This window comes from Acanthisitta chloris, unplaced genomic scaffold, assembly GCF_000695815.1.
Source record: "Acanthisitta chloris isolate BGI_N310 unplaced genomic scaffold, ASM69581v1 scaffold15377, whole genome shotgun sequence".
NCBI lineage: Eukaryota > Metazoa > Chordata > Aves > Passeriformes > Acanthisittidae > Acanthisitta > Acanthisitta chloris.
In genome coordinates this window covers 191-14,622 of record NW_008684417.1, presented here as the reverse complement: position 1 = coordinate 14,622, position 14,432 = coordinate 191, and the positions used below count along the sequence as shown (strand labels likewise).

Below are 14,432 nucleotides of genomic sequence, written 5' to 3'. Positions count from 1 at the left end.
TGCATAAAAACAGACAGATGAACTCTTGCAACAGGTGGCAATGCTCAGCCTTCTATCCTCTTTAATTTTCACTCCATAGTGTTTGGAAATCAGGACAAAGTAAGGAACTGTTATTGTACCTTACTTATCTTGGTCCTTGAAAAGGAGAAGGAATTTATCTCCCACTCTATTTGATGAAAAGGCAGAATCAGTCTGGAAATTTCTCCTGTATTTAACTATGCAAACTTTCTAAATAAGACGCATTTGTACTTCATTCCCATGTGCTCAAGCAATGACCATTTCCTTTTATTACCAACTATTAGCTGCTATGAAAGTGACATGCACAGGCTGTTCCCACAAAGGCCTTATCTTTGGCCTCAATTATTTCCCTTAATATAGGCTCTACAAGACCAAAATCAGTTCAGAACCATATTTTCATTTCCACACAGCAACATGGGTTTGCAGTACCAACAAAGCTCTCCCTACAAGACCAAAATCAGTTCAGAACCAGATTTTCATTTCCACACAGCAACCTGGGTTTGCAATACCAACAAAGCTCTCTCTTCCCCCTCACCAGTCCCTGTTCTACTTTATGCCTCCATAGGCAGTGGGAGACAGCAGCTTGAAATTAAATTCCTTAAATTATGGTATAGAAAATGGATTACCTAGGTGTGATATATACCAAAATTACTGTCATTCATAATTACCCCAGTAAAATTTTCCTTTGCAGTAGCCTCTAGAAGGCTGTTAGATAAATACACTTCGTAGTTCTCATGATGTTACCACAGTATGTTAAACAGCCTATATGGTATGTTGCTTTATATTTTCTCAGACCCATCTATACTACAGATTTCACTACTACTGCTGCAAGTGGAGTAAGTCAGGGTTCCCAGTTTTTCTAAAGTTCGCTGGATTGAATACCACTCAGGATCTTCATAAGTGGTATTGCCTAACAGCTCAAGCAATGGGGAAATGGGATTGACTTTTTACCACTGAAACCAACACTCCTTCCTCTGGTTGAAAACCACTCTCTTACCTTGGGTTCCAGCTGCTGCTGATCGCTCCTGCTTTGCTCGCAAGCCTCGACAGTGGAGCCAAAGGATCACAGTTAGCACAATGACAAAAAAACCCACAAGGAGAACTGGGACAACAATCACTTCAGTTTGATGTTCACGCACAACTAGCAGCAGAGAAAGAAAATAGGAAAGCAAGGAATAAGCAGCACTGTCTGATGCACATTGGTTCTGATTAACAGAATAAAGCAGTAACAATCCATTTCAGTAACTTTCAACCCCAAAAGCATGTGTTCTATCCTCTGCACCTCAGAACAGCATCTGAGCACTGTTAGTGCTGTCACCCTGTTTTTCAAAGACGCTGAGTACCTAAATTGCATGAAATCACTGGGACTCCCATACCTAAGGTCACTTATTTAGGTGTCTTAATATGGAGGTTAGGAATTGCAGTCATTTGCAAGTACCATCCATCAGTGAAACAGAACCAGCACTGGTAGAGGGATAGCAGGGAGGTGGGAAAGGCTGGATATTGCTATGCCATCACAAATACATGTGCAATTACAGCTTCAGATCCTTCCATTAAAATTATACAGAGCATTGTAAAGAAAACAGGGTGTGGCCACCTGTTTTGCAATTTGACTGGAAGACATTGCAATTAACAAGGCTCATGAAGGTAAGTATCTGTGCTATGTGCCTGTATTTGGAGGTGATGCTATTTTTGCATAGGCCAAGACCATGTTTCAGTTCCCAAAGATGACAGAAAGTCATGAAATCAAAATCTCACAAAAATGGTCCTTTGGGAAGCAGCAGGGAATTTTTAATGACTACCATATGTCTCATTCAAAACAGAGATTCTCTAAAATGGTTAAAATTATGAGAGATAAATCCTGACAAAAAGGCTGCATCCCTGAAAAAGTTTCTCCCCTAAGACACAATGCAGGCAAAGCTCAATCAAATCTTTCTGTGTGGCCTGGGATGCAGGTGGAGGTGAGTAAAGGGCTTAGTCTACTTTTTGGTAAAGCTGGATTTCCTGCTCAGCATGTGAAAGCTTATTACTTACAGGAATCTGTGAATCTTACCACATAGCTTGTCATTGCTGTTGCACTCCAGTAGCATACGTGTGAACCTTTTCACATCTCCTGCCATGATCAATGACAAGTAGGTAGGTCTCCAACTTCTGGCTTCTGCACAGACACAAAGAATTTTTAGAAAGGATGATAATGAAGCAAGAAGTAAACTGAATATGGAGCTTTCTATCCCTTACCAGCAGTGGTTGCATGAAAAAGCAGCACTGGGACTTGGAGGCTTAGAGAATGATACAGGATATCAAGTCTCAAATCCTATGAATGGTAGCCTGCACACTCAGTGACAACTTACAATTAAGCTTGTTCTACAGTGCTCCACAACCAAATGAGTACCCCTAGGCCTAAAGGCTGGGATATGCACAAAATTTCAGTTATGAACTTACTGATATTTAACAAATACCTAAAACACTTCTAGGTAACACACATTTTAGATGCCATAATGGCTCAGCCTTTTATCTTCTGGTCCATCACAAACAAACAGATCAGTACAAAATATCTGTTATTCTTGACTACAGTCCCTGCCACAACTCATACATTGCTCCACAAAGACAGGGAGAAAAATGGTCTTGTCACTAGGGCTCTCTGGTACTGACCTCTTAGCACCGCCAGCTCTGTAACTGTTCTGAAGCACAACATCTGGAGCTCTTTTGCATTTTTAGTTGAAAATCCAGAGCCTGTGCAAGCATGCACCTTTACAGCTGTAATTTCAGCTATCACTAACCCCTTACCATGTGCAATCATACACCTACAAAACCTGATTGTGTGTGTTTGTCATGTGTACAACCCTGTTCAGACTGGACTTCATTCACCAGTGTATGCCCATGTCTTTGGGCTGCACCAGGACTGCAGATGAACTGCAGGCCTCCCAAAACACACTTCCAGTGTGCCCATCTCTGATGTAGAATTTCAGCTGTTCTGCTTTACAGGGGGAGATTGCCCCTGTAGAAATGTGTGTTTCAGCTCAAATTGGTCCATGCAGTTTGATTTATTGTCTGGAGAACACAGAAGCATTTTAAGTGAGGTTACACTAAGTGTACTATCTTTACTGAGGACTCAAGTCATAAGATAGGAATAGGCTCTGTGTTGCTGCATGGATTTCATAATCAGAGAGCCTGGAACACTATTTCTAAATTGCAAAAATCAATGTAGTCAATAATGATAACTGACAGAAAGGCAAGGCATGTACATTCAGTCACTGCTTCTTACAAACATTGCCAAAAATTAAAGACTTAACAGCTTCACAAACAGTATCACCTAGAACATGTCATAGACATTGTGACTTTTATCCTGTATAAGTACTTACTTTATTTTCAGCTACGAGTTTCAGGCAATTAACCTCAGTAGAAAATGTTAATAATAATATATGGCATTGGTTTTATGGAATTTGGTGGTGGATCAATTTAAAAGCTTGTTCTCAGGCTTAAAATCATCAAGTGAAATTATGCTTTATCAGTCTGTTTCTTTTTTTCCATTTAATTTGATTCTTAACATACTAGTAAATTCACCTAGTTTCAAGGTGTGGCTACAACATGAATCCAGTCAAAGGAGCAAGAACACCAAGCTTTTCAGGTACACCCTGAAAGAAAGAACACTGAGTCAGCCTACCTCAGCTATAACACACAGAGTTACACACAAGTACACAGGAGCAATCCAAGCTTCTTTCATTCTCTGCTACACACACATGAGAAAGACGTATGAACAGACCCAATGGCATCATGGAGAAATCGACTTTAGGACCATTAGCCAGCAATCACGTTGTATAATCTGGGTCATAAACAGTCCAAACTCCATTTAGCATGTGCTAATGGTTATCGTGGGCTTTGATTTGTACAGATGGTCACCAGAAATGCACACTTACATTTAAATGAAACACATGCACAGGCATCTATAAGCACATTTCTTTGTGCTGACAAAGAAACATGCTCATCCTGTGCCAAAGATCCATGGAAAAAGCTTTGATACAGCAACGATGTCTATGCTGGTCTTCTGTCTGTAATAAAGATTCCTGCCCACTCTCTTATGCCAATGAGTGGCACCCATGTTTTCTGTCCATACTCAGGGCAGAGCTGTGGGATCCAGAAATGAAACGCTGGCATTTATTTGCACTAACACTCCCATGTGTTGCTGTTTCTTGTGGAGCCGCACGGGTGTTATCACTGGAAAAAAGTTAGATTACAAAAGTCCATTTGCACTCCATGCATCTAATCCTCTCGCAAAATTCAGGAAGCAGGAAAAAAAGTTGTACTCAATAATGTAAATCTGAAGTGCCTTTCAGCGCTACTTCCAAGACCAAAGGAATTCTCTTATTTAGGCTCCTTCTGATGCTTACTTTGTCTACCAATAACATTATTGCAGTTCTTACATTCCTACCCTCACAACAACAAAGGTAACTCAGAAATCCACAGAACTCATGTTACACATTTAATATTTTTTGCAGTGTACCAGTAAGGGACACATAAAAGTTATGTGGAACTAACATCTCCAATGTACAAGTGCATACTGAGCACATAACAGGAAACACATTGACAATACTCAACTACTTATTTTGTCATATGAAGAATGTTCTCCAGTACCAAGCCAGGACAAAGGGGACAAAACCACCTTAAAAGGTTCAAAACCTATACCTCACTGACATTCTGATTTTCCTTTTCTATATGTTACATTGTACCAAGATCAGTGCTGCCTAGATCATGAGCACAGGAGAACATACACTGTGTCACTTCAATTCAGAATTTGCATTAAAGAGTTTCTGCACTTGCAAGTAAATGTCATCTTAGTTATTCCAATGGTTTTTAAAATACTCTTTTACGTACACTGAATTCCACTCACTGGAATAGAATTATGGAATCATTAAGGTTGGAAAAGACCTTTAAGAACATCAAACTCAATGGTTAACCCAGCACCACCCCATGTTCACCACTAAACCATTCCTCAAGTGCCACATCCACATTTTTTTTAACGCTTTCAAGGAAGATGACTCCACCAGCTTCACTGGGCACCCTCTTCCAGTGCTTGACCATCCTCAGTGAAGAAATTTTTCCTAATCTAAACCAAACCTCCCCTGGCACAACTTAGGGCCATTTTGTGTCATCCTGCCACTCGTTGCCTGGGAGCAGAGACCAACCCCCACCTTGCTACAACCTCCTGTCAGGGAGTTGTAGAGAGAAATAAGGTCCCTCCTCAGCCTCCTTTTCTCCAGGCTTAAACACCCCCAGGTCCCTCAGCCACTCCTCACCAGACTCGTGTTCCAGACCCTTCCCCAGCTCTGTTGTCCTTCTCTGGACACACTCCAGCACCCCAGTGATCTTACAGTGAGGGGCCCAGAACTGAGCACAGTACTTGAGGTGCACCACCAGGGCCGTGTACGGATGGACAATCACTTCCCTAGTCCTGGTGGTCACTCTGTTTCTGATAGTGGCCAGAATGCTATTGGCCTTCTTGCCCATCTGGACACACAGTGGCTCATGTTTAGCCACCGTCAACCAGCACCCCCATGTCCTTTTCCACCAGGACACATTCCAGACACTCTGCCCCCAGCCTGTACTGCTGCAGGGATTTGTCATGACTCAAATGCAGGACCTTGTTGACCTCATACTACTCACCTCAGCCCATCAATCCAGCCTGTCCAGAACCCTCTGTAGAGCCTCCAGCAGACCAACCTGAACCCAGAGCCCCATGTCCAAGCTAAATATACAGTGAATATCATAGAAACAGCTGCTCTTAGACAATGGAAAATACAAGAAAGAACCTTAGCAAAAGTTAAACTACAGTCAACAGCATATGCCAACAGCTACTAGCAGATTACCTGGTGAACTGTCCGTGGCACAGCAGTTCCACAGCCTGGCAACAGTGACAGGCTAATTAGCCCCTGTATCTGCCCAACACTCACACTGCTCCTCGGCACACACCTGCCAACAGGATGAACACTGGAGAAAACGTGGTGTTTTGTTTTCAGCCACATTTGTTTGCCAAGCTGTTCTGCTGCTCTGGCAATTGAGACAAAGCACAGAGGGCAACACAGGGACAGGAGTGAGCAGCTAAAAGATGGTAGTTGTGGGGACTGCTTAAACCAGTTCAGGAAGCCCAAATAATGAATGTGAATACAGCTGAGTTGAATTAAGTGCTCACCAATGCCAAAAGGAGGTATTATCTGCTTTCTTCTCACTCCTTATTTTGCTTCCAGCCATGTAATTGATCACACAGTAAACTGATTCAAACCACTAACCCAGCAGGAAAAACTCACTGTTCCTTTGCCATGGTGATTTCCTGCCATTTTAGTGATCAGTATTGTGAATGGCATTAGTCGGCAGGGAATGGCTAATTGATCCAAAGCTGCATTGTGAAACCATTCCCTGTGTCAGCACAGATCCACAGGCCCTGTGTGCCAGCATAAGCCTTACTATGATTTTTCCAGTCTCCTGTGCTAGCAGAAGCATTCACATGGCAGTGTGGTAAACTGGATTAGGAAGGTGATCTGCTCTAAAATAATCAATACTCTCTCACATTTTATGGCCTTAAAGTTCTCATCAGGCTCAATTTATGCTATTTAAAGTGCTAGGACTAAGAGTCAAGAAGCCTGAGTGACAAATGTTGTGGTGAACACTGAAAAGAAAGAGAAATATCAAGTCTTACATGTCCATGGAATATATGGGAAGAGACAGCTGGAATACTGCACAGACAGTAACTGCCAGCTTCTTGTTCCTGCTATGTTCAGGAAAGCAAGTTGTACATGTTCACAGTAAATAGACTGTTTTGCCACTGAATATGTCTGACTTGTGAACTAACATTAGTTCTCATCATCAGTGCCAATGTGTAAATCCTTGACTAATGATTAGCTATTCCATCGAAAGAAACAGCTGGTTAATTTAATATAACAAAACTAAAGGCTAAGATTCATTTGGACCTTCATTAGACCCTTCAAAATGTGCTATGAGCTGATATGGAAATCATGGATTTATTTGCCCAGACTTCCTGTCTTGCATTAACTGCACATCACTTTATCATAAAAACATATGTTTTTCTTGCACTAATTGTGAGGACCAACTGTAATATGACTACAGGCACATGAAGAACAGCTGAGTAATTTCCCACTCCAGCATACTGCCCGACTGATAAAAGACAAAAAACTCCTTTAACCATGCTGCCTTCTATTTACTTTCTTGCAGTGGCAGACCCTTACCCTCAAGTGTTTCCAGTCACTGTTCCTCTACTGCTTTTATTACTTTCCTTCTTTTATATGACCTTTGAACATGGCCACCAGTCAAGGCTTAGGCCACAGGCACAGAGTCCTGGCTGTGCAGCTGAAAGGGAGAGAAGAAACCAGGGAATTGCAGGAACCAAACCAGCAGTGAAACTGCCACGTGTGGGCTCAGGACAGCCAAGCAGTTGTGGGCATTGCATGTGAGAGAAGAGGAAGAAGAAAAGCACCATGGAAAAGCAAACAGTAAAACAGATTTTTTTTCCCCTGCCATATCCACCATTTACTAAAAGCAGCATCCAAAACAAATAAAAAACAAGTCTGACAGGTTTCAGGCCCAACAACTTCATGCCATAAGAACCTATTTCTACAAAAAGCTATGCATTTGTTCGACTACATATTCTGTCTCTTCTGCCTTCAGAAGACCTTTGTGACTAATTCCAACAGCCTGGCAGATCATGGCATCTTTGCAAAGTTTCCCTGGCCCATTGAGTCATCTCATCTCTCACTGTAAGGCACCTGGGGGTAACCAAGTAGCATCTTCAGCTGTGTAGAACGGGAAATTCTAACCAATCAACCCAGACTATAACATACCAGAGTCACTTCTGTCCCTGGGAACAAGGATTACAAATAATATCCTGTGGCTTGCTGTACTGGCTGTAACAATGTCTCAGCTACAAAGATTTAGCAGTATAACTCACTTTTGAAAGAGCTGGTAGTTGTAACACCCTGTAAGAAAACAAAGAGTTTCAAAAAATCATGTACAGTGACTCAAGATTTTCTCTTGGTTCAAAATTAGAAACAGTACTTGAACATCAAACCTAGGCTACTGCTAATGAGGCATATTAAGGAAGTGAGACAAAATTAGGCTGACCATTTCTGAAGAGCTAGACCATGGAGAAAACACCAAATAATGAGGTCCATGCTGCTATTTGAGCAGGTGAATTACTTAGAGCAAACTTGGCTCCTTTTCAGTTCAGCTGAAAGAACAGACAAAGTCAGCAGGCACTACTGCATTGAGAAATAATCAGGAGGACTCTGTGCTGCTGTGCCTTTATGCTGAAAAGGTCAGCCCAAACTGGCACCCTATCAGTAGAGATATGCAAGTTCTTATGGTGCCAAGTTTTGCTTAAACTCAGATCATCTCTCAAAAATTAATTTATTTGTGCAGCATGAGGAGGTCTAACTACAGAAGTGCAAAATGATACAGAACCTGAATGGTGATTAAGACAAGAACATTTTTTCCTAATGCAGACACAGCCTACTATAGTTTCTGAAAAATTAACATCTATCTTGATCACACTCCCCTTGAATTAAGGCCATGAAAAGTAATTCCTCACAGGTAATCAGCAAAATAGGTTAAAATAATTTTTTTAAAAAGTGAGGAATACATTAACCTGAAGTTCTTAGTGAGCAGGCTGTTTGGAATAAGAAAAGTCCAGAGGCCAAACTCGAAACTGCATAGTCTTACCTATGACTCCTTTCTGTGCAGTCAGAATCATACATTACTTTTGAAATTGTCTCCTTACTGACTGAGCTGTGATTTTGCTGGTAGCCTGTATCAAACCCTAGCACAAACTCAATACAGACACTCTGAAAAACTTCAAAAGCTGTCACAGAACATTAGAAGAATGAAAGATTTTTTTGCAAAGGACTATGCATACATGTAGCTCCTGTTGTAAAAAAACCCACTGTATGATAAAAGTACTGCATGATATCACATTGCTGCTTAATGGCTTAAGAAATGGAACATGAATCTGCTTTCATAAAGTCCCAGCCACCTTTAGCTTCACAATTTGCAAGTTTTAGATGTTTCTTGGTGGATTTAACACTGATTTTGTTTGTAATTTAGTCTGTAGCTCATGTACACACCCAGGCAGAGATACATGCAAACAGGTAAACATAGAAAAATCTAGGTATCTGCACCACTTGGGACTAGAGTTCACTGTCTTATGATCAAGCAACAGCAATGGAAGTAAAATGCTAATTAGTTAAGAATCCAGCCCTAGGCATGTATTCCTTAACCAAACACTGAGCATATTTGTACACACATGCATAGCATCACCCTGCACTGGTTCAGTGAACTGAGACTAATTTTATATGAAACTTAATTACTTTGTTAATTTCTTCCCGTTTAAAAAGTGCCTATCGGTTTTTTCATTCCAATCAACCTGTGTGCAGAGGACACATCTCTTATTTTTTCCTCAAACTCAAATACCATTATGATAACAGAAACTTATTACAATAAGTAACTTCAATGCAAGCAGCAAGCACACGCACAGATGTATATACACCTATGTACACAGACATACAGACTTTATGGTACAGCTTTATCCCAGTTCAGCTCACATTTATGTGAATAAAAGTCTTTTCAAAAAATAAATATTCATTATCTGATTTTCTAGAAGTGTTTTCTCTCACTTACCTGAATTGCACCACTCCTCTTGCCCTGTGGTAGTCTTTTCCTGCTGCCAGTTCGTCTGAGGCCACTCCTAATAGCACTGATGATTACCTTGGTGTGGTTGTAATTCTCGTAACTAAGTTCCTCCTCACTGACTTTTCCACCCCAGGCCCGCCCACCTTCAATTCTTTACTTCTCAATGTCTTCTCAGCTGTCTCCCCAGAGATGTCCAACACACACAGCTGACAGGTAGGTGCACACTTGCAAAACGAGTCTGCCTGGCTTCACACACCATCTGCTCGGGCACTGGTTCCAGAGACAGGCAAAGAGAAGAGTTCTCAGGCAGGGACCTGGAGTGTCATTTGAAGGCAGACAAATACAGATCAAGAGGGACAGGCTACTGTAATAAACAGACACCACACACTGCTGCTTACAGGTTCACATTTAGAAAAAACGGGTTCTTGGATCAGAAAATCCATACAAATGCTAGATGCTGAATAAAAGCATGCTATCAGGAACACAATCTGCAAATGAATAAAGAGGTAAAATAATAATTTTGAAACATGCTACAACAGACAGTAGGAACACAGGGTTTTTTTCACACTCTGCCTTGCTCGTTAGTATCCCTCCTGCTCAGGCTGTCCATGCATTCTGCCACCATTTTCCAGCCCTGCCATCAGCAGAGAGAGACCATCAGAGAGACCTGTCCTTTCCTCACACCATCTGGAGCTCCCCACCCAGACCAGGCAATATTCTTGAACCTGCCCTGTCACCATTTCCTGACATGATGCCATTGGGGTCACCACTGTGCTCTGCTGGTGCTCTCAATACTTAGCAGCTGTGAGGCATAACCTTCATTGCACCTCAGCATTTCAGTCCTCAGAAGGAGACTTTCTTCCCATGTATGCAAGTCCCAGCTGCTGGCTGCCCTCCCCTATCGCTGATGAATCTTGTGTTAAGAGTTTCAGATTCCTGAGTCCTGGTTATGTGAGTCTGTACAAGACAATTTGCTTACCTGCTTCATACAAGTGAGGCGGTTGTATTACAAGACGAAGCAACATGAGACCCTACTGTTGAGAGACAAACTTAATTTCACAGTCAACAACACGATGCAGGTGGCCTTAGGAAGATGTAGAAGATGATATCTCTGCCAACTGTTCTAACAAAACTCACCTATTCCTGTTAACATTTTGGTGCTGCATATAATTATGTTGTTGTGGGAAAATTCAGCCTGTGGCAGAGCTAATAGCTTTAGATACTGAAAGACAATATCCATATGAGAGCCTGCATATCAATATATTTGTACACCAGTCCATCCTAAATTTTTCTCAGGCGTTATTCTTCCAGCTGACATTACTACCCATGTGTGCAAAATGGTGAAAACTAGGAGTGGCTTCTTCACTACTTGATCTCCCTACAGTGACTGGCAGAAGTGGGCAAAACTGTATTAGTGAAATAGCCCTATGATGTGAACTTTCATCCTCTGAGAAACTAGAAGACACTGAAAATTTTCTTGAGTTAGAAAGATCACTACAGCTGCAGAGTGTAGGTTTAGACTCTGGTTTCAGCTTTCCACTCATTCTGGTACTAACTTGTATTGACTCCCCACAGTATTTCTCCATGAGGGAGCAGAGGATCTGTCTTATACCTCATTCTCCATTAAAAAGTGGCTAAAATGCGAAGGCCAGTTGTTCAATTAAATGAGTTGTTTACTGAAATGAGTTGTGTTCCACAGGCACCTTCCCCAAGGGCACCTGGGAAAACCTATTCAGATCCTATTTAAAAATATGAGAATTGAAAACCTTCCTTCCTTCAGTTTCTGCACTTCCCTACTGTGGAAGGGAGTGTGAAAGGCAAAGGGTTAATATTCAAGGTAAGCATATGCAAAAGTTGCAACCATTGCTGCTTTTAATTTCCCCCACTTATCTCTCTGTTGTGTTCCCAGTCTGGTTAGATAAGATATGTTAATGGTTCAGAGTTCAAGCCTCAGACTGTATAATCTTCCTCACTCATCCCAAGCCTCTCTCCCTGTACAGTTAAGTGGCAGCATCATTTATTGTCCTGTGAAAAAGAAACTTTTCCTGCTATGTCTTGTCTTGTGCACACATCCACAAAGAAAACACTGCCTGTTTAACTGCCTCTGTCCTTCTCCCTATTTCTTCCTTAGGCAATTATAACTAAGCACACTGAAAGGCAGTAGACTGATTGTCTGATTAATATATCCATCCCCTTGATCTCCAAAACAGCTGTAGCACACCTAGAAACCATCCAAACCACACATAGCCACTGCACTGCAGCCTCAAGATGGGGTTCTGGGACTAAGCAGCAACTCAGCCACAAACAATTCAGCCTTTGTTCTGTGTGCTGGGATGGTCAACACAGGTGTTAATTTTGCAGTTCAACTTCCAGAACTAAACGTACTCCAAGTAACTGCTGCTGGATCAGAAAAAGCAAACTTCAGATGGAAGGATCCCATTCTTAAAGGTCATTGTGGTGTTCACTTTTGCTTCAGTAATTTAGCAGCTGTGAGGTCTCTCACATTCTAATGTAAGACTTCAAATTGTGGCTTATAGCCAAGGGGACAGAATTATGTGAAAAGAAATAAAGAAAAAAAAAGCTTCTCCTTATAAAACTGAAATGACTGAATGATAATGGGTCAACCTCCTTCAGCCAGTTGAAGGTCCTGTAATTTGCTAGCACTTCCTCTGTTCAGGGTTAGGCACATCTAATAATAGTATTTTTCCACCGCTTTACTGCCAAATTAGACCTGATGATTCTCAACTCTTTTCACAAATCTAAATGGAAATTTCATTTGCATAGTTTCATGCAGTCACTGACCTGGTCAGCCCTCCCTTCTCAAACAAGATGTTCAAGAAAGATCCTGAAGGTTCGTTAGATGCTGTAACTAGGCTACAGTCCAGTTTTCCCTTGGTTTCTTCGGCAGATTTTCCAGGCCCAGAAGCTGGGATTCATTCAACATAGCTGCCCTAGGTTCTCTATATAAGTTAATACAATAGCATAAGAACTTCTGTAAAGTAATTCAAGTACTAAAATCCTCTCTCCCTACACTGTAGTCACAGGTACAAAGGATAGTCTAGCTCCTGATTTACATGTCTTGGTCAAATGTCAGAAGTTAGATGCCATGCATTTGGGGTAAATTCTGTTCTCCCTCTTCTTCAATGAAACAACTTCCCTCAGCAGGAGTTCTTGGAGCTCCCAAAATCAGTACTTACCTGCAGCATAATTAAGCAGCTTGGCCCCAGCCTCTCCCAAAACTCTAGGGCTGATGGACAAACTGTTAGACCTGTAAGTTAGGTGCAGCATGTATCAAATGCATCCAGTTCTGCTCTGTGCCAAGTGCCTTTGTCCTGAGCAACCAACATCCTGACCATAATGTGTCTATATATTCTTCTGTTGCTTTTACTGTTTCTCTTTTGGTCTCTTACGTTCTTTTTATTAAATACAAAAATTTTCCTTTTAGACTCCTGCTCTTTTCCACCACGTTTTTAGACAGTTCACATTTTTCAGTGAGAATCCAACAGCTTCTCTTGGCAAAACCTAGAAGTTGGTGAACTCTAATGAGTAAACCCCCAGCTTCAGGATGGAATAAATTGCAGCGTTTCACACATAAAGAAGCAGAGGAATCAGCTGTCCCCTGGAAAGGATGCCCACAGGGATCTCAGAAGAGCTAGAAAGAACTTATCACCAACAGCTGTAACACTCTTACATAAAAATGCATTTAAGAGCTATTCCATCTAGTAACATAATCTTTACACCTGCAATTCACCCTCTAACACATTGCTATGTCCTAATTATAGCAGAGAAGAACTGCAAATAAAGCAAGACATGGTGAAACAAACATACTCCTGTCTGCCAGTGCCACATTTATTATTCTGCAGTAGCAAGATGTTTGCTAAGTTTTTGGAATTACATACATAAACACACACTATTTGCTGCCCAAGTTTTCATAAAGCAGCACCACTAGATCAAAAAAAAGTGTCCTAACCACATATACACACCTGTACAGCAGGGAAGCAGCATCTGGGAGACACCTTACAGGCACAGAAGTTAGGAAATGGGGTTACCTAAGAAATGACTGTGCCACCTCAAAGACATGGTCCATCAGCCTATAACTATGCCTCAGACAGTTACAGTGAGTGTCTGAGGAAATGAAAGACTGGAACAACATAACATGGATTTTACTCAACTGCTTTTTACTCCTGCAAAACTCTAGCAACACAATTCTATATAAACAAATTATACAGCATTCATGTAACTTGGGTGAATAAACACTTAATTTTAAAGATGGATTACCACCTTCAAACCAGCTACTCAACTGGCAGTGAAATGAGTGGGGATTGCAAGAGATGAGCAAGTTTGCAGCATTAAAAACAGGACTAAGTTTGTGTTTGTATGGATGAAAAAGGAGAACAAAAGACAGCCCAAACCATTTAAGGCTGGGATATTGACCAGGAATGGGAGAAAATTTGGGGCATGGACAGTTAAGAGAAGAGACTTGATTCTCACTCTTCTATAAAGCAGATATCAACAAACTCTTGACAAATTCAAATATTGTTGCTTAGTCTTTAGAAAACTTCTAACCTGACTTTGCCTCGTCCTGCAAACACCTTCTGCAATACTTATTTTTTTAAATGAAGGCAAGATCATAGAATCACAGAACAGTTCGGGAACAGACCTTCAAAGACCACCCAGTTCCAACCCCGTGCCGTAAGCAGGGACAGTATCCAGGAACACTG

The 14,432-nt window shown here is 41.4% G+C and overlaps 1 protein-coding gene across 1 annotated transcript in view; it reads right to left on the bottom strand.

Annotated features, from left to right (window-relative positions):
* The window catches only part of STYK1 (serine/threonine/tyrosine kinase 1), a 6,309-nt gene extending 4,171 nt beyond the window's left edge, over positions 1-2,138 (bottom strand). Inside the window, exons 1-3 of the mRNA XM_009079335.1 lie at positions 2,072-2,138; positions 1,016-1,159; positions 448-461 (exon numbers count right to left, since the gene is read on the bottom strand). Of these exons, the coding sequence (XP_009077583.1) occupies positions 448-461; positions 1,016-1,159; positions 2,072-2,138 (225 nt within the window). The remainder of the gene's footprint in view (positions 1-447; positions 462-1,015; positions 1,160-2,071) is intronic.
* Between the last annotated feature and the right edge of the window lie 12,294 nt (positions 2,139-14,432).